General features: G+C 50.5%; 1 protein-coding gene across 4 annotated transcripts in view; it reads right to left on the minus strand.

Annotated features, from left to right (window-relative positions):
* The window catches only part of LOC147095435 (RING finger protein 112-like), a 478,940-nt gene that overhangs the window by 236,884 nt on the left and 214,727 nt on the right, over positions 1–27,329 (minus strand). For all 4 annotated transcript variants that reach the window (XM_085974583.1, XM_085974582.1, XM_085974584.1 and 1 more), the window contains one exon: positions 25,976–26,100. In XM_085974583.1, the coding sequence (XP_085830709.1) occupies positions 25,976–26,100 (125 nt within the window). The remainder of the gene's footprint in view (positions 1–25,975; positions 26,101–27,329) is intronic.

A 27,329-nucleotide genomic window follows, 5' to 3' on the forward strand; every position in this document is an offset into this window, starting at 1 on the left:
CTCTACCTGGTGTGCATCCAGTGTAGGAGAAAGGGTCCCAGATTAGAGTTTAAAACTCAAAAGGTGCGGAAGGAACATTATTCCCGAGTGGAAGAAGAGACACCCGTTTGAGTTTTGCGTTGCATCACTTAAACGTGATGGTCATTGTTTGTTATTATTAATAAAGATTGTTTCTTCGTTTTATTGCATTATTTTAAAAAAGATTGTGACTGTTTGATACTACAGAATAAAAAAAATTGTAATGTACCAAGTGGTGCAGGGGTGTTGGATCCCCTCCGCACTTGGATTTTGTAATGAACCGTATTTTCATCTATAGATGCCTTTCGCACACTGCACTTTCTCTAAGTATGGGAAATACATGTGGCGAGGGATTATGGATAGGTAAATACAGGGGAAGGTTGTTTATGGAGGGTCAGAACATTTTGCTCATTATTGGAACATGGATACTGCAAGCAAGTTTTAGTATCCTCGGGGGGACTGTAAGATTCGCAAAATTCAGGCAGTTCCTCTCCCCCCGAAGATTATTTAATTAAAAGAGAACCTGGTTGGACTAATTTTAAAAATCCAGGGGCACACAAAATGATAGCGGTCAACCTCGTGACCAAAAGCCTTTAAGTTCCAATTGTAGACTCTGTGTCAAGCTAACAGCTTGGGTATTTTTGATGTCTGCAAGATCACGAAACCAGAGGGGGGGCACGGTGGCATAGTGGTTAGCACTGTTGCCTCACAGCGCCAGGGACCCGGGTTCGATTCTGGCCTCGGGCAACTGTCTGTGTGGAGTTTGCACATTCTCCCCGTGTCTGCGTGGGTTTCCTCCGGGTGCTCCGGTTTCCTCCCACAGTCCAAAGATGTGCAGGTTAGGTTGATTGGCTATGATAAATTGACCCTTAGTGTTAGGGGATTAAATACGTGGGGTTACGGGGATCGGGTGGGATATGTGTCGGTGCAGGCTCGATGGGCCGAAATGGCCACTGTGGGGTTTCTGTGATTCTGTGAGAACTTTTACATTTATGTATTGGGAGCAAACTCAGTTACATTCAGGCCCCCATTTACAGGCCATCAAGCTTGTTTACTCAAATGATCCAAGCGATCAGCGGAGCCATCCAGGTTAGGCTGGCCCCATCAAGGAATCTGTTGAACAAAGGACAGCTGTTATGGGACCGTTAGAAGCTATTACCGGCCATCTAAGTCGATGGGCCAAGATCGACACCTTTTGTTCAATTCCAACCCCCTCAAATCAGACAAAGGATGAGCTGATATAGCGCGTGAGATAAGGGCTACCGAGAGGAGTATAACTATAGCCCCTCAGGAAGCCATGCTCTCTCTCTCTCCTCGCCTCCCGCGCCCTGCCTGCCACCACCCCAGGAAGAGGACCTACGAAGAAGAGCCCGTCCCGAGAGGTGAAATACCCTGCCAGAGACTATTTTATTACTGGGGTATTTTCACCTGGATGGTACCCTGTGCAGCAGTGAAACCACGTGGCATCGAAAGGCAGCAGGGCAAAGAAGCAAGATTCTCGTCTGTTTAAGCGACTCAGACTGGTGAGCATGGAATTCTGACCCCTCATAAGATAGCCTAGCGAGGTTTAGAGGGTGGGAGTTAAGGGGATTGCTAAAATTGTCATTTTAGACATTTTTCCTCGATGTGCCGTTTATTTCCCATCCCTGTTAAGTGTAAGTGTACTGCATCCATATTATCCTTTGTGTAGAATCGTTCTCTGGTAATAACAACTCGGTTTTTCTTTGCACCAAACTACTGGTCTGCTCGTTTTCTATATCGTTACCTGCAAATCAGTCCGGTGGCCAGAAGTCAAAGGGGCGAGCGATTTGAGCCGCTCAAAGGGGGTAGTCAGAGGCATAACTGGCGAACCCAAGACACCCACACAGTAAAACCCCTTACACAGTGTCTCTCTCCTCTCACTGTGATACAGTGGCTCTCTCCTCTCACTGTGATACAGTAGCCACGGTTTTCCCGAAGGTGCGGGGAATTGTCAGGTTCCCCGAATGTCGGGTTCCGACCCGAATCTAAATGGGTCAGCCAGCTGCACGCAATTTTCCCTCAATTGGCCAATTAAGTTCCAGCGTGTGGGCACCCTTGCTAAGTGTCCATTTCCAGTCAGAAAGCCCCACAGTATGATGTCATCATTCGTGGTGGTTTTAAAGTCTCCAGCAAGCTTTTCAACCTCTGCAGGCTTCCCAACCAATCGGGCAGAATGGCACAGGAGCCTGCACCAGCTGCTGCCAGCGGCAGAGGTCGAGCTGCCGCCAAATTCAACGAGACGTCACTCCAGACATTGGTGGATGGGGCTAGGGCCCACATGGAGGGCCTCTTCCCGAGCTCAGGGTGGAAGAGGCCTCCCAAAGAGACCAGGGCGGCATGGATGGAGGTGGCTGCAGAGGTCAACTCTCACTATGATACAGTCACTCTCCTCTCACTGTGATTCAATGTCTCTCCTCTCACTGTGATTCTATGACTCTCCTCTCACTGTGATAGTGTCTCTCTCCACTGACTGTGATACAATGTCTCTCTCCTCTCACTGTGATACAGTGTCTCTCTCCTCTCACTGTGATACAGTGTCTCTCGCCTCTCACTGTGATACAGTGTCTCTCTCCTCTCACTGTGATACAGTGTCTCTCTCCTCTCACTGTGAGACAGTGTCTCTCTCCTCTCACTGTGATACAGTGTCTCTCTCCTCTCGCTGTGATACAGTGTCTCTCTCCTCTCACTGTGATACAGTGTCTCTCCTCTCACTGTGATACAGTGTCTCTCGCCTCTCACTGTGATACAGTGTCTCTCTCCTCTCGCTGTGATACAGTGTCTCTCTCCTCTCACTGTGATACAGTGTATCTCCTCTCACTGTGATACAGTGTCTCTCGCCTCTCACTGTGATACAGTGTCTCTCTCCTCTCACTGTGATACAGTGTCTCTCTCCTCTCACTGTGATACAGTGTCTCCCTACTCTCACTGTGATACAGTGTCTCTCTCCTCTCACTGTGATACAGTGTCTCCCTACTCTCACTGTGATACAGTGTCTCTCTCCTCTCACTGTGATACAGTGTCTCTCTCCTCTCACTGTGATACAGTGTCTCTCTCCTCTCACTGTGATACAGTGTCTCTCCTCTCACTGTGATACAGTGTCTCTCTCCTCTCACTGTGATAGTGTCTCTCTCCTCTCACTGTGATACAGTGTCTCCCTACTCTCACTGTGATACAGTGTCTCTTCTCTCACTGTGATACAGTGTCTCTCTCCTCCCACTGTGATACAGTGTCTCCCTACTCTCACTGTGATACAGTGTCTCTCCTCTCACTGTGATACAGTGTCTCTCTCCTCTCACTGTGATACAGTGTCTCCCTCCTCTCACTGTGATACAGTGTCTCTCCTCTCACTGTGATACAATGTCTCTCCTCTCACTGTGATACAGTGAGTCACCTCTCACTGTGATACAGTGTCTCTCTCCTCTCGCTGTGATACAGTGTCTCTCTCCTCTCACTGTGATACAGTGTATCTCCTCTCACTGTGATACAGTGTCTCTCGCCTCTCACTGTGATACAGTGTCTCTCTCCTCTCACTGTGATACAGTGTCTCTCTCCTCTCACTGTGATATAGTGTCTCTTCTCTCACTGTGATACAGTGTCTCTCTCCTCCCACTGTGATACAGTGTCTCCCTACTCTCACTGTGATACAGTGTCTCTCCTCTCACTGTGATACAGTGTCTCCCTCCTCTCACTGTGATACAGTGTCTCTCCTCTCACTGTGATACAATGTCTCTCCTCTCACTGTGATACAGTGAGTCACCTCTCACTGTGATACAGTCAGTCACCTCTCACTGTGATTCAGTGTCTCTCCTCTCTAACTTTTAGACTCTGTCTCTCTCATCTCACTGTGATACAATCTCTCTCTGCAATCACTGTGATTCAGTGTCTCTCCCCTCTCACTGTGATAGAGTGCCTCTCCCCTCACACTGTGATAAAGTGTGTCTCTCATCACACTCTGATACAGTCTCTCTCCTCTCACTGTGATTCTGTGTCTCTCCTCTGACTGTGATACAGTGTCTCTCTCACCTCACTGTGATAAAGTGTCTCTCCTCTCACTGTGATACATTGACCCTCCTTTCCCTGTGATAGTGTCTCTCTCCTCTCACTGTGATACAGTGTCACTCTCCTCTCACTGTGATACAGTGTCTCTCTCTTCTCACTGTGATACAGTGTCTCTCCTCTCACTGTGATACAGTGTCTCTCTCCTCTCACTGTGATGCAGTGACTCCCTCCTCTCACTGTGATAGTGTCTCTCCTCTCACTGTGATACAATGTCTCTCCTCTCACTGTGATACAGTGAGTCACCTCTCACTGTGATTCAGTGTCTCTCCTCTCTCACTTTGAGACTCTGTCTCTCTCATCTCACTGTGATACAGTCTCTCTCTGCAATCACTGTGATTCAGTGTCTCTCCCCTCTCACTGTGATAGAGTGTCTCTCCCCTCACACTGTGATAAAGTGTGTCTCTCATCTCACTCTGATACAGTCTCTCTCCTCTCACTGTGATTCTGTGTCTCTCCTCTCACTGAGATACAGTGTCCCACCTCTCACTGTGATAAAGTGTCTCTCCTCTCACTGTAATACATTGATTCTCCTTTCCCTGTGATAGTGTCTCTCTCCACTGACTGTGATACAATGTCACTCTCCTCTAACTGTGACACAATGTCTCTCCACTAAATGTGATACAATGTCTCTCCACTCACTGAGATACAGTGTCTCGCTCCTCTCACTGTGATACAGTGTCTCTCTCCTCTCACTGTGATACAGTGTCTCTCTCCTCTCACTGTGATACAGTGTCTCTCTCTCTCCTCTCACTGTGATACAGTTTCTCTCCCCTCACTCTGATAAAGTGTCTGTCCTCTCACTGTGATAGAGTGTCTCACCCTCTCACTTTGATACAGTGTCTCTCCCCTCACACTGTGATAAAGTGTGTCTCTCATCTCACTATGATACAGTCACTCTCCTCTCACTGTGATTCAATGTCTCTCCTCTCACTGTGATTCTATGACTCTCCTCTCACTGTGATAGTGTCTCTCTCCACTGACTGTGATAAAATGTCACTGTCCTCTCACTATAATACATTGTCTCTCCTCTCACTGTGATACAGTGTCTCTCCTCTCACTGTGATACAGTGTCTCTCTCCTCTCACTGTGATACAGTGTCTCTCTCCTCTCACTGTGATACAGTGTCTCTCTCGTCTCAGTGATACAGTGTCTCTCTCCTCTCACTGTGATACAGTGTCTCTCCTCTCACTGTGATACAGTGTCTCTCTCCTCTCACTGTGATAGTGTCTCTCTCCTCTCACTGTGATACAGTGTCTCTCTCCTCTCACTGTGATACAGTGTCTCTTTCTTCTCACTGTGATACAGTCTCTCTCCTCTCACTGTGATACAGTGTCTCCCTCCTCTCACTGTGATACAGTGTCTCTCCTCTCACTGTGATACAGTGTCTCTCTCCTCTCACTGTGATAGTGTCTCTCTCCTCTCACTGTGATACAGTGTCTCTCTCCTCTCACTGTGATACAGTGTCTCTCTCCTCTCACTGTGATACAGTGTCTCTTTCTTCTCACTGTGATACAGTGTCTCTCCTCTTACTGTGATACAGTGTCTCTCCTCTCACTGTGATACAGTGTCTCTCCTCTCACTGTGATAGTGTCTCTCCTCTCACTGTGATACAATGTCTCTCCTCTCACTGTGATTCAGTGTCTCTCCTCTCTCACTTTGAGACTCTGTCTCTCTCATCTCACTGTGATACAGTCTCTCTCTGCAATCACTGTGATTCAGTGTCTCTCCCCTCTCACTGTGATAGAGTGTCTCTCCCCTCACACTGTGATAAAGTGTGTCTCTCATCTCACTCTGATACAGTCTCTCTCCTCTCACTGTGATTCTGTGTCTCTCCTCTCACTGAGATACAGTGTCCCACCTCTCACTGTGATACAGTTTTTCTCCTCTCACTGTGATACAGTGTCTCTCTCATCTCACTGTGATAAAGTGTCTCTCCTCTCACTGTGATACATTGACCCTCCTTTCCCTGTGATAGTGTCTCTCTCCACTGACTGTGATACAATGTCACTCTCCTCTAACTGTGACACAATGTCTCTCCACTAAGTGTGCTACAATGTCTCTCCACTCACTGTGATACAGTGTCTCGCTCCTCTCACTGTGATACAATGTCTCTCCACTCACTGAGATACAGTGTCTCGCTCCTCTCACTGTGATACAGTGTTTCTCTCCTCTCACTGTGATACAGTGTCTCTCTCCTCTCACTGTGATACAGTCTCTCTCTGCAATCACTGTGATTCAGTGTCTCTCCCCTCTCACTGAGATACAGTGTCATTCCTCTCACTGTGATACAAAGTCTCTCTGCTCTCACTGTGATACAGTTTCTCTCTCTCTGCTGTCACTGTGATACTGTCTCTCTCTCCTCTCACTGTGATACAGTTTCTCTCCCCTCACTCTGATAAAGTGTCTGTCCTCTCACTGTGATAGAGTGTCTCACCCTCTCACTTTGATACAGTGTCTCTCCCCTCACACTGTGATAAAGTGTGTCTCTCATCTCACTGTGATACAGTCACTCTCCTCTCACTGTGATTCAATGTCTCTCCTCTCACTGTGATTCTATGACTGTCATCTCACTGTGATACTGTCTCTCTCCACTGACTGTGATATAATGTCACTCTCCTCTCACTGTGATACAATGTCTCTCCATTCACTGTGATACAGTGTCTCTCCTCTCACTGTGATACAATATCTCTCCTCTCGCTGTGATACAGTGTCTCTCTCCTCTCACTGTGATACAGTGTCTCTCCTCTCACTGTGATACAGTGTCACTCTCCTCTCACTGTGATACAGTGTCTCTCCTCTCAGTCTGATACAATGTCTCTCCTCTCACTGTGATACAGTGAGTCACCTCTCACTGTGATTCAGTGTCTCTCCTCTCTCACTTTGAGACTCTGTCTCTCTCATCTCACTGTGATACAGTCTCTCTCTTCAATCACTGTGATTCAGTGTCTCTCCCCTCTCACTGAGATACAGTGTCATTCCTCTCACTGTTATACTCTGTCTCTCTCATCTCATTGTGATACAATCTCAGGTTAGGTTGATTTGGCTGTGATAAAAAAAAATTGACCCTTAGTGTTAGGGGATTAAATACGTGGGGATAGGGTGGGATATGTGTCGGTGCAGGCTCGATGGGCCGAAATGGCCTCTATCTGCATTGTGGGGATTCTGTGGATTCTCTCTCTGCAATCACTGTGATTCAGTGTCTCTCCCCTCTCACTGTGATAGAGTGTCTCTCCCCTCACACTGTGATAAAGTGTGTCTCTCATCTCACTCTGATACAGTCTCTCCCCTCACACTGTGATTCTGTGTCTCTCCTCTCACTGAGGTACAGTGTCCCACCTCTCACTGCGATACAGTTTTTCTCCTCTCACTGTGATACAGTGTCTCTCTCTCATCTCACTGTGATAAAGTGTCTCTCCTCTCACTGTGATACATTGATCCTCCTTTCCCTGTGTTAGTGTCTCTCTCCACTGACTGTGATACAATGTCACTCTCCTCTAACTGTGACACAATGTCTCTCCCCTCTCACTGTGATGCAGTGTCTCTCTCCTCTCACTGTGATTCAGTGTCTCTCCTCTCACTGTGATACAGTGTCTCTCCTCTCACTGTGATACAGTGTCTCTCTCCTCTCACTGTGATACAGTGTCTCTCTCCTCTCACTGTGATACAGTGTCACTCTCCTCTCACTGTGATACAATATCTCTCTCTCGCTGTGATACAGTGTCTCTCCCCTCTCACTGTGATACAGTGTCTCTCCTCTCACTGTGATACAGTGTCTCCCTCCTCTCACTGTGATACAGTGTCTCTCTCCTCTCACTGTGATACAGTGTCACTCTCCTCTCACTGTGATACAATATCTCTCTCTCGCTGTGATACAGTGTCTCTCCCCTCTCACTGTGATACAGTGTCTCTCCTCTCACTGTGATACAGTGTCTCCCTCCTCTCAGTCTGATACAATGTCTCTCCTCTCACTGTGATACAGTGAGTCACCTCTCACTGTGATTCAGTGTCTCTCCTCTCTCACTTTGAGACTCTGTCTCTCTCATCTCACTGTGATACAGTCTCTCTCTTCAATCACTGTGATTCAGTGTCTCTCCCCTCTCACTGAGATACAGTGTCATTCCTCTCACTGTGATACTCTGTCTCTCTCATCTCATTGTGATACAATCTCAGGTTAGGTTGATTTGGCTGTGATAAAAAAAAATTGACCCTTAGTGTTAGGGGATTAAATACGTGGGGATAGGGTGGGATATGTGTCGGTGCAGGCTCGATGGGCCGAAATGGCCTCTATCTGCATTGTGGGGATTCTGTGGATTCTGTGGAATCTCTCTCTGCAATCACTGTGATTCAGTGTCTCTCCCCTCTCACTGTGATAGAGTGTCTCTCCCCTCACACTGTGATAAAGTGTGTCTCTCATCTCACTCTGATACAGTCTCTCCCCTCACACTGTGATTCTGTGTCTCTCCTCTCACTGCGATACAGTTTTTCTCCTCTCACTGTGATACAGTGTCTCTCTCTCATCTCACTGTGATAAAGTGTCTCTCCTCTCACTGTGATACATTGAACCTCCTTTCCGTGATAGTGTCTCTCTCCACTGACTGTGATACAATGTCACTCTCCTCTAACTGTGACACAATGTCTCTCCACTAAGTGTGATACAGTGTCTCGCTCCTTTCACTGTGATACAGTGTCTCTCCTCTCACTGTGATACAGTGTCTCTCCTCTCACTGTGATACAGTGTCTCTCCGCTCTCACTGTGATACAGTGTCTCTCCCCTCTCACTGTGATACAGTGTCTCGCTCCTTTCACTGTGATACAGTGTCTCTCCTCTCACTGTGATACAGTGTCTCTCCGCTCTCACTGTGATACAGTGTCTCTCCTCTCACTGTGATACAGTGTCTCTCCTCTCACTGTGATACAGTGTCTCTCCACTCACTGTGACACAGTGTCTCGCTCCTCTCACTGTGATACAGTGTCTCTCCTCTCACTGTGATACAGTGTCTCTCCCCTCTCACTGTGATACAGTGTCTCTCTCCTCTCACTGTGATACAGTGTCTCTCCCCTCTCACTGTGATACAGTGTCTCTCCTCTCACTGTGATACAGTGTCTCTCCCCTCTCACTGTGATACAGTGTCTCTCCCCTCTCACTGTGATACAGTGTCTCTCCCCTCTCACTGTGATAGTGTCTCTCCCCTCTCACTGTGATACATTGTCTCTCCCCTCTCACTGTGATACAGTGTCTCTCTCCTCTCACTGTGATACAGTGTCTCTCCCCTCTCACTGTGATACAGTCTCTCTCTCCTCTCACTATGGAACAGTGTCTCCCTCCTCTCACTGTGATACAGTGTATCTCCTGTCTCAATTTGATACTGTGTCCCTCTCATCTCACTCTGATACAGTCTCTCTCTGCAATCACTGCGATTCAGTGTCTCTCCCCTCTCTCTGAGATACAGTTTCATTCCTCTCACTGTGATACAATGTCTCTCTGCTCTCACTGTGATACAGTGTCTCTCTCTCTCCTCTCACTGTGATACAGTTTCTCTCCCCTCACTCTGATAAAGTGTCTGTCCTCTCACTGTGATAGAGTGTCTCACCCTCTCACTTTGATACAGTGTCTCTCCCCTCACACTGTGATAAAGTGTGTCTCTCATCTCACTGTGATACAGTCACTCTCCTCTCACTGTGATTCAATGTCTCTCCTCTCACTGTGATTCTATGACTCTCATCTCACTGTGATAGTGTCTCTCTCCATTGACTGTGATACAATGTCACTCTCCTCTCACTATGATACATTGTCTCTCCATTCACTGTGATACAATGTCTCTCCTCTCGCTGTGATACAGTGTCACTCTCCCCTCACTGTGATACAGTGTCTCTCCTCTCACTGTGATACAGTGTCTCTCCTCTCACTGTGATACACTGTCTCGCTCCTCTCACTGTGATACAGTGTCTCTCTCCTCTCACTGTGATACAGTGTCTCTCTCCTCTCACTGTGATACAGTGTCTCTCTCCTCTCACTGTGATACAGTGTCTCTCTCCTCTCACTGTGATACAGTGTCTCCCTCCTCTCACTGTGATACAGTATCTCTCCTCTCACTGTGATACAGTGTCTCTCCCCTCTCACTGTGATACAGTGAGTCACCTCTCACTGTGATACAGTGTCTCTCCTCTCACTGTGATACAGTGTCTCCCTCCTCTCACTGTGATACAGTGTCTCTCTCCTCTCACTGTGATACAGTGTCTCTCTGCTCTCACTGTGATACAGTGTCTCTCTCCTCTCACTGTGATACAGTGTCTCTCCTCTCACTGTGATACAGTGTCTCTCCTCTCACTCTGATACAATGTCTCACCTCTCACTGTGATTCAGTGTCTCTCCTCTCTCACTTTGAGACTCTGTCTCTCTCATCTCACTCTGATACAGTCTCTCTCTGCAATCACTGTGATTCAGTGAATCTCAACTCTCACTGAGATAAAGTGTCATTCCTCTCACTGTGATACAATGTCTCTCTCCTGTCACTGTGATATTGTCTCTCTCCCCTCACACTGTGATAAAGTGTCTCCCCTCTCACTGTGATGCATTGTCTCTGCTCTCACTGTGATGCACTGTCTCACCTCTCACTGTGATGCATTGTCTCACCTCTCACTGTGATACAGTTTCTCTCCACTCACTGTGATTCAATGTCTCTCCCCTCACTCTGATACAGTGTCTGTCCTCTCACTGTGATTGAGTGTCTCTCCCCTCTCACTTTGATACAGTGTCTCTCCCCTCATACTGTGATAAAGTGTGTCTCTCTTCTCACTGCGATACAGTCTATTTCCTCTCTCACTGTGATAGTCTCTCTCTCCTCTCACTGTGATTCAATGTCTCTCCTTTCACTGTGATACAGTGTCTCTCTCCTCTCACTCTGATACAGTGTCTCTCCCCTATCACTGTGATACAGTCTCTCTCTCCTATCACTCTGATACAGTGTCTCTCCCCTATCACTGTGATACAGTCTCTCTCTCCTCTCACTGTGATACAGTGTCTCTCTCCTCTCACTCTGATACAGTGTCTCTCCCCTATCACTGTGATACAGTCTCTCTCTCCTTTCACTGTGATACAGTGTCTCTCCCCTCTCACTGTGATACAGTGTCTCCCTCCTCTCACTCTGATACAGTGTCTCTCTCCTCTCACTGTGATACAGTGTCCCTCCTCCCACTGTGATAGTATCTCTCTCTCCTCTCACTGCGATGCAGTCTCTCTCTCCTCTCACTGTGATTCAATGTCTCTCCTCTCACTGTGATACAGTGTCTCTCCTCTCACTGTGATACAGTGTCTCTCTCCTCTCACTGTGATACAGTGTCTCTCTCCTCTCACTGTGATACAGTGTCTCTCTGCACTCACTGTGATACAGTGTCCCTCCTCTCACTGTGATAGTATCTCTCTCTCCTCTCACTGCGATGCAGTCTCTCTCTCCTCTCACTGTGATTCTGTGTCTCTCCACTCACTGTGATACATTGACCCTCCTTTCCATGTGATAGTGTCTCTCTCCGCTGACTGTGATACAATGTCACTCTCCTCTCACTTTGATACAATGTCTCTCCACTCACTCTGATACAATGTCTCTCCACTCACTGTGATAAAGTGTCTCGCTCCTCTCACTGTGATACAGTGTTTCTCCCCTTTCACTGTGATACAGTTTCTCCCCTCTCACAGTGATACAGTCCCTCTCCTCTCACTGTGATACAGTCTCTCTCTCCTCTCACTATGATACAGTGTCTCTCTCCTCTCACTGTGATACAGTGTCTCTCCTCTCACTGTGATACAGTTTCTCTCCACTCACTGTGATACAGTATCTCACCTCTCACTGTGATACAGTATCTCTCCTCTCACTGTGATACAGTCTCTCTCTCCTCTCACTGTGATACAGTGTCTCTCCTCTCACTGTGATACAGTGTCTCTCCTCTCACTGTGATAGTGTATCTCCTCTCACTGTGATACAGTGTCTCTCCTCTCACTGTGATAGTGTATCTCCTCTCACTGTGATACAGTCTCTCTCTCCACTCACTGTGATACAATAGGCCAGAAATTAGTGTTGGGGGCTTGCCGCGCATGCAGGCCCCCTCACCCTGCACGCTGACATCTGAAGCCCGGGCCTGCTTGCATTTCCTGTCACAGGCCCGGTTCAGATGTCGGCGCGATGTGCTGACCTGATCCAGCGGCGTAGTTAGTGCGATGTGCATGCTGGAATCCGGCACTTCCAACGGGCCCACGCGTGAGTACACCGTCCGTACTCATGCGTTGGGACCGGAATTACTGGACCAATGTCTCTCTCCTATATCTGTGTTATGGTCCCCCTCTCACTGTGTTACAGTGTCTCTCCTCTCACTGTGTTGCAGTCAATCTCCTCTCACTGTGATACAGTGTCTCTCTCCTCTCACTGTGATAGTGTTTCTCTCCTCTCACTGTGATAGTGTCTCTCTCCTCTCACTGTGATACAGTGTCTCTCTCCTCTCACTGTGATACAGTGTCTCTCTCCTCTCACTGTGATACAGTGTCTCTCTCCTCTCACTGTGATACAGTCTCTCTCTCCTCTCACTGTGATACAGTGTCTCTCTCCTCTCACTGTGATACTGTGTCTCTCCTCTCACTGTGATACAGTCTCTCTCTCCTCTCACTGTGATACAGTGTCTCTCTCCTCTCACTGTGATACTGTGTCTCTCCTCTCACTGTGATACAGTGTCTCTCTCCTCTCACTGTGATACTGTGTCTCTCCTCTCACTGTGATACAGTGTCTCTCTCCTCTCACTGTGATACAGTGTCTCTCATCTCACTGTGATACTGTGTCTCTCCTCTCACTGTGATACAGTGTCTCTCTCCTCTCACTGTGGTACAGTGTCTCTCTCCTCTCACTGTGATAGTGTCTCTCTCCCCTCACTGTGATACAATCTCTCTCTCCTCTCACTGTGATAGAATGTCTGTCTCCTCTCACTGTGATACAGCGTCTCTCTCCTCTCACTATGATACAGTCTCTCTCTCTACTCACGGTGAAACCATGTCTCTCCCCTCTCACTGTGATACAGTGTCTCTCCCATCTCACTGTGATACATTCTCTCTCTCCTCTCCCTATGATACCGTTTCTCTCTCTACTCACTGTGATTCAGTGTCTCTCCTCTCACTGTGATACAGTGTCTCTCCTCTCACTGTGATACAGTGTCTCTCTCCTCTCACTGTGATACAGTGTCTCTCTCCTCTCACTGTGATTCACTGTCTCTCCTCTCACTGTGATACAGTGTCTCTCCTCTCACTGTGATACAGTGTCTCTCTCCTCTCACTGTGATTCAGTGTCTCTCCTCTCACTGTGATACAGTGTCTCTCTCCTCTCACTGTGATTCAGTGTCTCTCCTCTCACTGTGATACAGTGTCTCTCCTCTCACTGTGATACAGTGTCTCTCCCCTCTCACTGTGGTACAGTGTCTCTCCCCTTTCACTGTGATTCAGTGTCTCTCCCCTCTCACTGTGATACAGTCTCTCTCTCCTCTCACTGTGATACAGTGTCTCTCTCCTCTCACTGTGATACAGTGTCTGTCCTCTCACTGTGATACAGTGTCTCTCCCCTCTCACTGTGATAGTGTCTCTCTCCTCTCACTGTGATACAGTGTCTCTCCTCTCACTGTGATACAGTGGCCTAGAAATTCAGTATAGCCACTTTTGGGGCGGTAAAGTCGGGCGTTCGCTAAAGTTAGCGCCCGCCGGAAAGTGCAGGTCACTTCGCTGAAATTCAGTAGATTTGGCCAAGAGTTTGGGCGAGCGCTGAAACTGGCGTTGCACTTCTATCTTTAGGCGCTAAGCCGGCGGTGCGGACTGATAACACCGAGGCCGGGCGCAGCGCAGGTGCGGTCATGTTTCGATTGACAGCAGACAACCTGACGCCGGCCAGCTCTTAAATAGGGAAGGGTCGACTTTGTCTGCAGCCACGCCCTGGATAGTGGAGCCCTGCAGCTGGGCCTGAACACTGCTGGTGGACCCAAATAGCGCCTGAAGCCATGGAGAAGGCCCGTGAACGAGCGCAGCGCTTCTCCCAGCATGCTTTGAGGGTGCTGGTTAGGGGGTTGGAAAGGTACAAAGAGATCTTGTGCCCGGACAGTGGCAAGAAGGCTCCCAGGAGGCAGTACAGGAGAGCCTGGAGGGAAATCGCCCACAGGGTGTCAGCCAACAGCGATGTCCCCAGGACTGGTGACCAATGCCGCAAGAAGTACAACGACCTCACTCGGATGGTGAAGGTGAGTACCCTTTCCAGTGTCCTCCTCATCCTTGCATGTGCACCTCACATTATGGGCAAAGGGACCTCAAAGGCCTAATGGCCAGCCCTCCTCCCGCAGCTATGGCACTGGCATGATCCTCAATAGCACTTTCTGCACTTAACACACTGGCCAAGCTATTCGACCATGGGAGGCAGTGCACACAACAACAGGGCACCACACTGGCCAAGCTATTCGACCATGGGAGGCAGTGCACACAACAACAGGTCACCACACTGGCCAAGCTATTTGACCATGGGAGGCAGTGCACACAACAACAGGGCACCACACTGGCCAAGCTATTCGACCATGGGAGGCAGTGCACACAACAACAGGGCACCACACTGGCCAAGCTATTCGACCATGGGAGGCAGTGCACACAACAACAGGGCACCACACTGGCCAAGCTATTCCACCATGGGAGGCAGTGCACACAACAACAGGGCACCACACTGTACTTAGAGGCCGTCCTTTCTCTTGCAGGCCAAGATGGCCCAGAATTTGAAGAGCCAGAATGTCACCGGGGGAGGCCGTGCCCAGTTCCAGGAGCTCAGTGAGCTGGAGGAGAGCGTGGCTCGACTCATGCGTGGCCGGGTGACTGGCCCTGTTGCCATTGGAGATGCCGACCCTGTGCTGCGACCCAATGGTAAGGACATGACCGTTTGGACCTCTCTCGTTCCCCTTGCACTTCAGATGTACATCCTTTGCCACTGTCCCACCAATGCGCATAATGGCACCACTCATGCCTCCCTCGCTGACGCCCTGTCCTCACTCTAAAGCTACTCTTGTGCCTTCCTGCTTTCAGCTGGTGAGGAGGAGGTCCCTGAAGCTGCGAGTGGCAGTCCCTCGGAAGAGGAGGACGATGAGGACGAAGAGGAAGGCGGCACATCGGGGGAACCCTCATCCGCGCCAGGGGATGGCAATGGAGGGGAGACGTCTGGCCTGGAGGAGAGCCAGGGGGAAGTGTTGCAGGGGGGTGTAGCTCCTGGGCCCAGTGGTGTCGAGCCACGCGGGAAGGGTCGGGCAGCACGGCGGCCTTCTCCCCAGAGGGGGGAAGTGTTGCAGGGGAGGCCAGTTCCTGGGCCCAGTGGGGTCGAGCCACGCGGGAAGGGTCGGGCAGCATGGCGGCCTTCTCCCCAGAGGGGGGAAGTGTTGCAGGGGAGGCCAGTTCCTGGGCCCAGTGGGGTCGAGCCACGCGGGAAGGGTCGGGCAGCATGGCGGCCTTCTCCCCAGAGGGGGGAAGTGTTGCAGGGGAAGCCAGTTCCTGGGCCCAGTGGGGTCGAGCCACGCGGGAAGGGTCGGGCAGCATGGCGGCCTTCTCCCCAGAGGGGGGAAGTGTTGCAGGGGAGGCCAGTTCCTGGGCCCAGTGGGGTCGAGCCACGCGGGAAGGGTCGGGCAGCTCGGCGGCCTTCTCCCCAGAGGGAGAGTCCGGCCTCCAGTACGGAGACGGTCCTCGCCCAGGAGGTGCGCCTCCTAGATGAAATGTCCGCGGATTCTGAGCGCCGCCACAAGGAGTTCATGGGGGTTGTGGGACAGTTGCCTCAGGCCATTGAGTCCCTGGCTCATAGTGTGGCCGCTTTCGGGGACTCACAGGCCAGGGTGGTGGAACAACTCGCGGCAGCACAGGCCAGGGGTGTCGACCAACTCGCGGAAGAACAGGACAGGGGTGTCGACCAACTCGCGGCAGCGCAGGACGCGAGTCGCGAGTTCATGAGTGGTGCCGTCCAGACACTCACTGATCTGATGCGGGCACAGACCAGGGCAGTTCGGGCACTCACTTCTGCCACACTCGCTGTGTCACGGAGGCATCGCCAGGGCACCCGCCGCCCTGCTGCAGCACAGCGGTCTGGCCTCCACCAGATTGCTGCGATGCTGCACTGCCAGCCCGGCCGAGTGCCAGTGTCTCTGGCGACCAGCGAGCGCCTGGCATCAGCCAGCTTGCCCCCATTGCTGCAGCCGCCACTGCAACTCCCCCAGTCAAGGTGCGACGAGCTGCTGCAGAGACTGATGCTGCCCAGCCACAGCTGCAGCAGTCAGCAGCCGAACCCTCCAGGGCCGGACCTTGTCTAGGCCGACCCCCAAGGGCATCTGCCGTCACGCATTGTGCCCCTCAGGAGCCTTCCCCCAGCCTTGCAACACCCACAGGGCCCAGGTTGAGGCGGAGCAACAGGTCGGGCAGGGGCCGCACAAGGCTGCACAAGGACTCGCCCTCTCGGCACACCCAGTAGAGTGTGTTGCCAACGTTTTTTTTTATATGGGGGTGTTTGTGTTGTGGGGGGGGCTTATTTTGGTAAGGCCGAGGATGAAGGCCAATGTTTTTTTATATGGGTGTGTTTGTGTTCTGTTGTGGGGGGGGGGCTTATTTTGGTAAGGCCGAGGATGAAGGCCAATTGGATGGGCAAGTTTTGTTATTCCTCCCCAGGTTGTGGGAGTGAGATATGTTTTTGACTGTTTTTTGGGGGTCTTGTCTGTTTTTCTGTTTCATGTGGGAAGGGCCCTGAGTTTGTTAAATAAAGCTTTTTATTTAATCAGCTTGTCCAGGTGTCATGTTTCAAGTGGTTGTTGCGTTAACCGGCTGAGGGCTTGCGGAGCGGCTGCATTCAGGTGCGTTCATTGCCACAAGCCATTCCCTGACAGGGGGCCTAGAAGTGTCGTTCAATAAGCCGCCGGCGGACGGCCCTTGGACCTTGTGGCTCCCTCCTGGGCTGGTACTCCTCCTCCTCCTCCTCATGGTCCTCCTGCGCGTCCTCCTGAGGTGGTGGTGCTACGTCAGGTGGCAGTGCCTGAGTCCTGCGGATAGCCAGGTTGTGCAGCATGCAGCAAACGATGACGAACTGGGAGACTCTATCCGGCGAATACTGTAGAGATCCGCCGGAGCGATCCAGGCAGCAGAACCGTTGCTTGAGGATGCCAATCGTTTGCTCTATGATGTTCCTTGTGGCTTGATGGCTTTCGTTGTATGCCTCCTCCGCAGGGGTCCTGGGCGCGCGGAGCGGGGTCATGAGCCATGTACACAAAGGGTACCCCTTGTCCCCAATAAGCCATCCCCTTGGTGGAGGCTGTGCCTCGAACATGTCAGCCACAGTAGTCTGGCGCAGGATAAATGCTTCGTGGCTGCATCCTGGAAAGCGGGCATTGACAGCTAGGATGCGCTGCCTGTGGTCACACACCAGCTGTACATTGAGGGAATGGTAGCCCTTCCGGTTGCGGTAATCCTCGGCATTGTCGATAGGTGCCCGCATAGCCACATGCGAGCAGTCAATGGCGCCCTGCACCATGGGGAAGTCTGCGATCCTGCCAAATCTGACTGCACGCTGCTCCTGCCTCTCTAGGGTCATGGGGAAGGAGATGAATTGGTGTCTCCTCGCGAAAAGGGCATCGGTGATCTGCCGGATGCAGCGATGCGCGGCGAACTGGGAGATGTTCGCTATGTCCCCAGCATCGGCTTGGAAGGAGCCGCTTGCATAAAAGTTCAGAGCCACCGTGACCTTCACTTCCACCGAGAGAGACGTCCTGCACATCAGCTGTGGACGCAGATCTCTGTGAAGCAGCTGGCAGATCTCTGCAACCACCTCCCTTCTGAAGCGCAGCCTCTTAACACAATGCGCCGCAGTCATGGTGAGATAGGACACCTGCTGCCGGTATTCCCTGAGTGGGTAAGGCCTACGTTGCCGACGCCTGATGGCCCCTCTGCGTCTAGGCATGGCTGGCCCTCTCACACAGTGTCTGCGAGCCCTTCGCACATAATGCTGGAACTGAGGGTTGGAACTCCATGCAGCCCCTATAATAAACTTGCAAACAGTGAAATCACAATGATTCAAATTTCAAAGCTCTGGCCAGAAGCCAAAAATACCTCTCCTATGTTGTCCCAAATCAGTAAGCTCTGTTCCTTGGTCTCTGTCCAGAAATCCAAAGCACTAAAGTCATTGCAGCAAAATGGCTGGGCTTTATAGGTCAGTGTAAGTGCCCTTTAATTAGCGCTCTCCGAGGCCCGCAGGGCCTCTGCTGCGTTCCACTTCACAGTTCTTAACAGCGCCACGCCCACATTGGGAGGGCGCCACTGAATTTCCGGTTTGGGGCGCACAAACAGCGTTGCACGACGAAATGACGTCATAAGCTGCGCGCGCAGCTGAGTGGGCGCAAACACTTTGCGCCAGCGCTAAATGTCAACTGAAGTTGGGCGTAGGCGCAGATCGTTCTGCGCCCGGGCGGTAAGAGCCTAGCGCTGGAAATCTACCCCTCTTATGGCGTTAACGGCTGGCGAACGCAACTGAATTTCAAGGCCAGTGTCTCTCTCCTCTCTCACTGTGATACAGTGCCTCTCCTCTCACTGTGATACAGTGCCTCTCCTCTCACTGTGATAAAATGTCTCTCTCCTCGCACTGTAATACAGTGTCTCTCCTCTCACTGTGAAACAGTGTCTCTCCCCTCTCACTGTGATACAGTGTCTCTCCTCTCAGTGATACAGTCTCTCTCTCCTCTCACTGTGACACAGTGTCTCTCTCCTCTCACTGTGATACTGTGTCTCTGCTCTCACTGTGATACAGTGTCTCTCCTCTCACTGTGATACAGTCTCTCTCTCCTCTCACTGTGACACAGTGTCTCTCTCCTCTCACTGTGATACAGTGTCTCTCTGCTCTCACTGTGATACAGTGTCTCTCCTCTCACTGTGATACAGTGTCTTTCTCCTCTCACTGTGATACAGTGTCTCTCTCCTCTCACTGTGATACAGTGTCTCTCCTCTCACTGTGATACAGTGTCTCTCTCCTCTCACTGTGATACAGTGTCTCCCTCCTCTCACTGTGATACAGTGTCTCTCTGCTCTCACTGTGAAACAGTGTCTCTCCTCTCACTGTGATACAGTCTCTCTCCTCTCACTGTGAGACTGTGTCTCTCTCCTCTCACTGTGATACAATGTCTCTCCTCTCACTGTGATACAGTGTCTCCCTCCTCTCACTGTGATACAGTGTCTCTCCCCTCTCACTGTGATACAGTGTCTCTCCTCTCACTGTGATACAGTGTCTCTCCTCTCTCACTGTGATACAGTGTCTCTCCTCTCACTGTGATACAGTGTCTCTCCTCTCACTGTGATACAGTGTCTCCCCTCTCACTGTGATACAGTGTCTCTCCTCTCACTGTGATACAATGTCTCTGCTCTCACTGTGATACAGTGCCTCTCCCCTCTCACTGTGATACAGTGTCTCTCCTCTCACTGTGATACAGTGTCTCTCCTCTCACTGTGATACAGTGTCTCTCCTCTCACTGTGATAGTGTCTCTCCTCTCACTGTGATACAATGTCTCTCCTCTCACTGTGATACAGTGTCTCTCCTCTCACTTTGATACAGTGTCTCTCTCCTCTCACTGTGATACAGTGTCTCTCTTCTCACTGTGATACAGTGTCTCTCTCCTCTCACTGTGATACAGTGTCTCTCTTCTCACTGTGATACAGTGTCTCTCTCCTCTCACTGTGATACAGTGTCTCTCCTCTCTCACTGTGATACAGTGTCTCTCCTCTCACTGTGATACAGTGTCTCTCCTCTCACTGTGATACAGTGTCTCTCCCCTCTCACTGTGATACAGTGTCTCTCCTCTAACTGTGATACAGTGCCTCTCCTCTCACTGTGATAAAGTGTCTCTCCTCTCAGTGATACAGTGTCTCTCTCCTCTCACTGTGATACAATGTCTCTCCTCTCACTGTGATACCGTGTCTCTCCTCTCACTGTGATACAGTCTCTCTCTCCTCTCACTGTGATACAATGTCTCTCCTCTCACTGTGATACAGTGTCTCTCCTCTCAGTGATACAGTGTCTCTCCTCTCACTTTGATACAGTGTCTCTCTCCTCTCACTGTGATACAGTGTCTCTCCCCTCTCACTGTGATACAGTGTCTCTCCTCTAACTGTGATACAGTGTCTCTCCTCTCAGTGATACAGTGTCTCTCCTCTCACTGTGATACAGTGTCTCTCTACTCTCACTGTGATACAGTGTCTCTCCTCTCACTGTGATACAGTGTCTCTCCCCTCTCACTGTGATACAGTGTCTCTCCTCTCAGTGATACAGTGTCTCTCCTCTCACTGTGATACAGTGTCTCTCTACTCTCACTGTGATACAGTGTCTCTCTCCTCTCACTGTGATACAGTGTCTCTCCTCTCTCACTGTGATACAGTGTCTCTCTCCTCTCACTGTGATACAGTGTCTCTCCTCTCACTGTGATACAATGTCTCTCCTCTCACTGTGATACAGTTTCTCTCCTCTCACTGTGATACAATGTCTCTCCTCTCACTGTGATACAGTGTCTCTCTCCTCTCACTGTGATACAGTGTCTCTCCTCACTGTGATACAGTGTCTCTCCCCTCTCACTGTGATACAGTGTCTCTCCTCTCACTGTGATACAGTGTCTCTCCTCTCACTGTGATACAGTGTCTCTCGCCTCTCACTGTGATACAGTGTCTCTCCTCTCACTGTGATACAGTGTCTCTCCTCTCACTGGGATACAGTCTCTCTCCTCTCACTGTGATACAGTGTCTCTCTCCTCTCACTGTGATACAGTGTCTCTCTCCTCTCACTGTGATACAGTGTCTCTCCTCTCACTGTGATACAGTGTCTCTCCTCTCACTGGGATACAGTGTCTCTCTCCTCTCACTGTGATACAGTGTCTCTCTCCTCTCACTGTGATAGTGTCTCTCTCCTCTCACTGATAAAGTGTCTCTCTCCTCTCACTGTGATACATTGTCTCTCCTCTCACTGTGATACAGTGTCTCTCCTCTCACTGGGATACAGTGTCTCTCTCCTCTCACTGTGATACAGTGTCTCTCTCCTCTCACTGTGATAGTGTCTCTCTCCTCTCACTGATACAGTGTCTCTCTCTTATCACTGTGATACAGTGTCTCTCTCGTCTCACTGTGATACAGTGTCTCTCCTCTCACTGTGATACAGTGTCGCTCCTCACACTGTGATACAGTGTCCCTCCTCTCCCTGTGATTGTGTCTCTCTCTGCAGACTGTGATACAGTGTTTCGTCCCTCTCACTGTGATACAGTGTCTCTCCTCTCACTGTGGTACACTGTTTCTCTCTTCTCACTGTGATACAGTCTTTCTCCTCTCACTGTGATACAGTGTCTCTCTCCTCTCACTGTGATACAGTCTCTCCTATCACTTTGATACAGTGTCTCTCCTCTCACTGTGATACAGTGTCTCTCTCCTCTCACTGTGATACAGTGTCTCTCTCCGATGACTGTGATACAGTGTCTCTCTCCTCTCACTCTGATACAGTGTCTCTCTCCTCTCACTGTGATACAGTGTCTCTCTCCTCTCACTGTGATACAGTCTCTCCTCTCACTGTGATACAGTGTCTCTCTCCGATGACTGTGATACAGTGTCTCTCTCCTCTCACTCTGATACAGTGTCTCTCTCCTCTCACTCTGATACAGTGTCTCTCTCCTCTCACTCTGATACAGTGTCTCTCTCCTCTCACTGTGATACAGTCTCTCCTCTCACTGTGATACAGTCTCTCCTCTCACTGTGATTCAGTGTCTCTCTCCTCTCACTCTGATACAGTGTCTCTCTCCTCTCACTGTGATACAGTGTCTCTCTCCTCTCACTGTGATACAGTCTCTCCTCTCACTGTGATACAGTGTCTCTCCTCTCACTGTGATACATTGTCTCTCCTCTCACTGTGACACAGTGGCCTAGAAATTCAGTTGCCTTAGCGCCGCTTTTGAGGCGCTAGAGGGACTAGCGCCAGAGTTATGGCCAGTTTAAAAATTCCCTGGGGCCCTAAATCGGCGTTGCACCGGTAGCGCTGCGCCGGCACCGATGACATCATCGGTGTGCGCAGCGTCCCGGTTGCCGTGGTAACCCCCCCGAACTCCGAAATTGAGTTGCGGCCGCCTCGCCCGTGGCAGCCGCAAGCAACGTTCTGTCAGAGGTGCCTTACTCCAGTTTGCGCCGGCGCATTAAAGGCCCCGCGGCGGCCGGCCACTTTGCCGCCGGCCACCTGCCCACAGCTCCCTCCCCGGACTTCTCCCCCCCCCCCCCCGGAACAGATGCAAGCCCGGCACATGTCCGAGGTGCCGGGCTCATTTCTAAGCTGATTTGCGCGGGCCGCGGCCGGGTGCAGGCAGCTCCTCCTTAACAGGAGGAGGAGGCCTGCACGTCCCCAGCCTGCCGCACCGCATCGGGTGCCGCAGCGCCGGAATTGCGGCGCGAAACGGCAGTTAGCGCCGATGTACCGCCGCAAAGACCCTTCAGTAGCGTCGGCAGCCGTTTGGGCGCTGCACTACTGAATTTTTGGCGCGCGCAGGGGGACTTAGCGCCCGCACTAACTTCCGGCGCTAAAGCCCTGGCTGCGCCAAAACTCAATTTCTAGGCCAGTGTCTCTCTCCTCTCATTCTGATGCAGTGTCTCTCCTCTCACTGTGATACAGTGTCTCTCTCCTCTCACTGTGATACAGTGTCTCTCCTCTCACTGTGATACAGTGTCTCTCCTCTCACTGTGATACAGTGTCTCTCTCCTCTCACTGTGATACTGTGTCTCTCTCCTCTCACTGTGATACAGTGTCTCTCTCCTCTCACTGTGATACAGTGTCTCTCCCCTCTCACTGTGATACAGTGTCTCTCCTCTCACTGTGATACAGTGTCTCTCTCCTCTCACTGTGATACTGTGTCTCTCTCCTCTCACTGTGATACTGTGTCTCTCTCCTCTCACTGTGATACAGTGTCTCTCCTCTCACTGTGATACAGTGTCTCTCTCCTCTCACTGTGATACAGTGTCTCTCTCCTCTCACTGTGATACTGTGTCTCTCTCCTCTCACTGTGATACTGTGTCTCTCTCCTCTCACTGTGATACTGTGTCTCTCTCCTCTCACTGTGATACTGTGTCTCTCTCCTCTCACTCTGATACAGTGTCTCTCTCCTCTCACTGTGATACAGTGTCTCTCCCCTCTCACTGTGATACAATGTCTCTCCTCTCACTCTGATACAGTGTCTCTCCTCTCACTGTGATACAGTGTCTCTCTCCTCTCACTGTGATACAGTGTCTCTCTCCTCTCACTGTGATACAGTGTCTCTCCTCTCTCACTCTGATACAGTGTCTCTCTCCTCTCACTGTGATGCAGTGTCTCTCTCCTCTCACTGTGATACAGTTTCTCTCCCCTCTCACTGTGATACAGTGTCTCTCCTCTCTCACTCTGATACAGTGTCTCTCTCCTCTCACTGTGATGCAGTGTCTCTCTCCTCTCACTGTGATACAGTTTCTCTCCCCTCTCACTGTGATACAGTGTCTCTCCTCTCTCACTCTGATACAGTGTCTCTCTCCTCTCACTGTGATACAGTGTCTCTCTCCTCTCACTCTGATACAGTGTCTCTCTCCTCTCACTGTGATACAGTGTCTCTCCCCTCTCACTCTGATACAGTGTCTCTCTCCTCTCACTGTGATACAGTGTCTCTCTCCTCTCACTGTGATACAGTGTCTCTCTCCTCTCACTGTGATACAGTGTCTCTCCTCTCACTCTGATACAGTGTCTCTCTCCTCTCACTCTGATACAGTGTCTCTCTCCTCTCACTGTGATACAGTGTCTCTCTCCTCTCACTCTGATACAGTGTCTCTCTCCTCTCACTCTGATACAGTTTCTCTCCCCTCTCACTGTGATACTGTGTCTCTCCTCTCTCACTGTGATACAGTGTCTCTCTCCTCTCACTGTGATACAGTTTCTCTCTCCTCTCACTGTGATACAGTGTCTCTCCTCTCACTGTGATACAGTGTCTCTCTCCTCTCACTGTGATACAGTGTCTCTCTCCTCTCACTGTGATACAGTGTCTCTCTCCTCTCACTGTGATACAGTGTCTCTCTCCTCTCACTGTGATACAGTGTCTCTCCTCTCTCACTGTGATACTGTGTCTCTCCTCTCTCACTGTGATACAGTCTCTCTCTCCTCTCTCACTGTGATACAGTGTCTCTCCTCTCACTGTGATACTGTGTCTCTCTCCTCTCACTGTGATACAGTGTCTCTCCTCTCACTGGGATACAGTATCTCTCTCCTCTCACTGTGATACAGTGTCTCACCCCTCTCACTGTGATACAGTGTCTCTCTCCTCTCACTGTGATACAGTGTCTCTCTCATCTCATTGTGATACAGTGTCTCTCTCCACTGACTGTGATACAGTGTCGCTCCTCACACTGTGATAGAGTCTCCCCTCTCACTTTGTTACAGTGTCTCCCTTCTCACTGTGATACAGTTTCTCTCTCCTCTCACTGTGATACAGTCTTTCTCTCTTCTCACTGTGATACAGTCAGTCTCCTCTCATTGTGATACATTCTCTCTCTCCTCTCACTTTGATACAGTGTCTCTCTCCAATGACTGTGATACAGTGTCTCTCCTCTCACTGTGATACAGTCTCTCTCCTCTCACTGTGACACAGTGTCTCTCCTCTCACTGTGATTCAGTGTCTCTCTCCTCTCACTGTGATACAGTGACTCTTTCCTCTCACTGTGGTACAGTCTCTCTCCTCTCAATGTGATACAGTCTCTCTCTTCTTTCACTGTGATGCAGTGTCTCTATTCTCACTGTGATACAGTGTCTCTCTCCTCTCACTGTGATACAGTCTCTCCTCTCACTGTGATAGTGTCTCTCTCCTCTCACTGTGATACAGTCTCTCCTCTCACTGTGATACAGTGTCTCTCCTCTCCCTGTGATTCAGTGTCTCTTTCCTCTCACTGTGATACAATGTCTCTCATCTCACTGTGATACAGTGTCTCTCATCTCACTGTGATACAGTTTCACTCCCCTCTTACTCTGATGCAGTGTCTCTCCTCTCACTGTGATACAGTGTCTCTCTCCTCTCACTGTGATACAGTGTCTCTCCTCTCACTGTGATACAGTGTCTCTCTCCTCTCACTGTGATACAGTGTCTCTCCTCTCACTGTGATACAGTCTCTCTCTCCTCTCACTGTGATACAGTGTCTCTTCCCTCTCACTGTGATACAGTGTCTCTCCTCTCACTGTGATACAGTGTCTCTTCCCTCTCACTGTGATACAGTGTCTCTCCTCTCACTGTGATACAGTGTCTCTTCCCTCTCACTCTGATACAGTGTCTCTCCTCTCACTGTGATACAGTGTCTCTCTCCTCTCACTGTGATACAGTGTCTCTCCTCTCACTCTGATACAGTGTCTCTCCTCTCACTGTGATACAGTGTCTCTCTCCTCTCACTCTGATACAGTGTCTCTCCTCTCACTGTGATACAGTGTCTCTCTCCTCTCACTCTGATGCAGTGTCTCTCCTCTCACTGTGATACAGTCTCTTCCCTCTCACTGTGATACAGTGTCTCTTCCCTCTCACTGTGATACAGTGTATCTCCTCTCACTGTGATACAGTGTCTCTCCTCTCACTGTGATACAGTGTCTCTCCTCTCACTGTGATACAGTGTCTCTTCCCTCTCACTGTGATACAGTGTCTCTCCTCTCACTGTGATACAGTGTATCTCTTCTCACTGTGAAACAGTGTCTCTTCCTCTCAATGTATTACACACAGGCACACATACAAACACAGGCATTGACACTTTCACACACATTCTTATAAATGCGGAAAGTTGTGGATTTTTACCTTAATACAATCAAATAGTTGCGAGCAGGTCAGGAGGCAGCCATTGGCATCCCGCCGAGCAGGCACAGCTCGCAGGACAGATCTGAGGTAATCCAGGAGCGATTTTCTGAAATCCTCATCCATGTCTGTCAGTGGAAAGAGAGAGGGCATTCAATGAAAAATTGGGTAAAACAGTCATTTCCCCCTCTGAGACCAGGTGTCACAGTACATTAGATAAACTGTATTTTCCCCTTCTGAGGCTGGGTGTCACAATGTGTTAGACACACTGGCCTAGAAATTCAGTCTGGACACTTTTAGGGCGCTAAAGTCGGCCGTTCGCTAAAGTTAGCGCCCGCCGGAAAGTGTAGGCCACTTCGCCGAAATTCAGTAGATTTGGCCAAGAGTTTTGGCGAGCGCTGAAACTGGCGTTGCAATGCTCTGTTCCGGCACTAAGCCGGAGATGCGGCCTGATAACGCCGAGGCCGGGCGCAGCGCAGTTGCGGTCATGTTTTGATTGACAGCAGACACCCTGACGCCGGCCAGCTCTTAAAGGGGGAAGGGTCGACTTTGACTGCTGCCACGCCCTGCATAGTGGAGCCCTGCAGCTAGGCCTCAACACTGCTGGTGGGCCAAAATAGCGCCTGGAGCCATGGAGAGGGCCCGTGAACGAGCACAGCGCTTCTCAGAGCATGCTCTGAGGGTGCTGGTTGATGGTGTGGAAAACAGAAGAGAGATCTTGTGCCCGGACAGTGGCAACAAGGCTCCCAGGAGGCAGTACAGGAAAGCCTGGAAGAAAATCGCCCACAGGGTGTCATCCACCTGCGATGTCCCCAGGAGTGCGGACCAATGCTGCAAGAAGTTCAACGACCTCACTCGGATGGTCAGGGTGAGTACCCTTTCCAGTGTCCTCCTCATCCTTGCATGTGCACCTCACATTATGGGCAAAGGGGCCTCAAAGGCCTAATGGGCAGCCCTCCTCCCGCAGCTATGGCACTGGCATAATCATCAATAGCACTTTCTGCACTTAACACACTGGCCAAGCTATTCAACCATGGGAGGCAGTGCACACAGCAACAGGGCACCACACTGGCCAAGCTATTCGACCATGGGAGGCAGTGCACACAGCAGCAGGGCACCACACTGGCCAAGCTATTCGACCATGGGAGGCAGTGCACACAGCAACAGGGCACCACACTGGCCAAGCTATTCGACCATGGGAGGCAGTGCACACAGCAACAGGGCACCACACTGGCCAAGCTATTCCACCATGGGAGGCAGTGCACACAGCAACAGGGCACCACACTGGCCAAGCTATTCGACCATGGGAGGCAGTGCACACAGCAACAGGGCACCACACTGGCCAAGCTATTCGACC

Source organism: Somniosus microcephalus, unplaced genomic scaffold (genome assembly GCF_052327205.1).
Source record: "Somniosus microcephalus isolate GS21.2 unplaced genomic scaffold, FLI_Smic_1.0 unresolved_chr1, whole genome shotgun sequence".
NCBI lineage: Eukaryota > Metazoa > Chordata > Chondrichthyes > Squaliformes > Somniosidae > Somniosus > Somniosus microcephalus.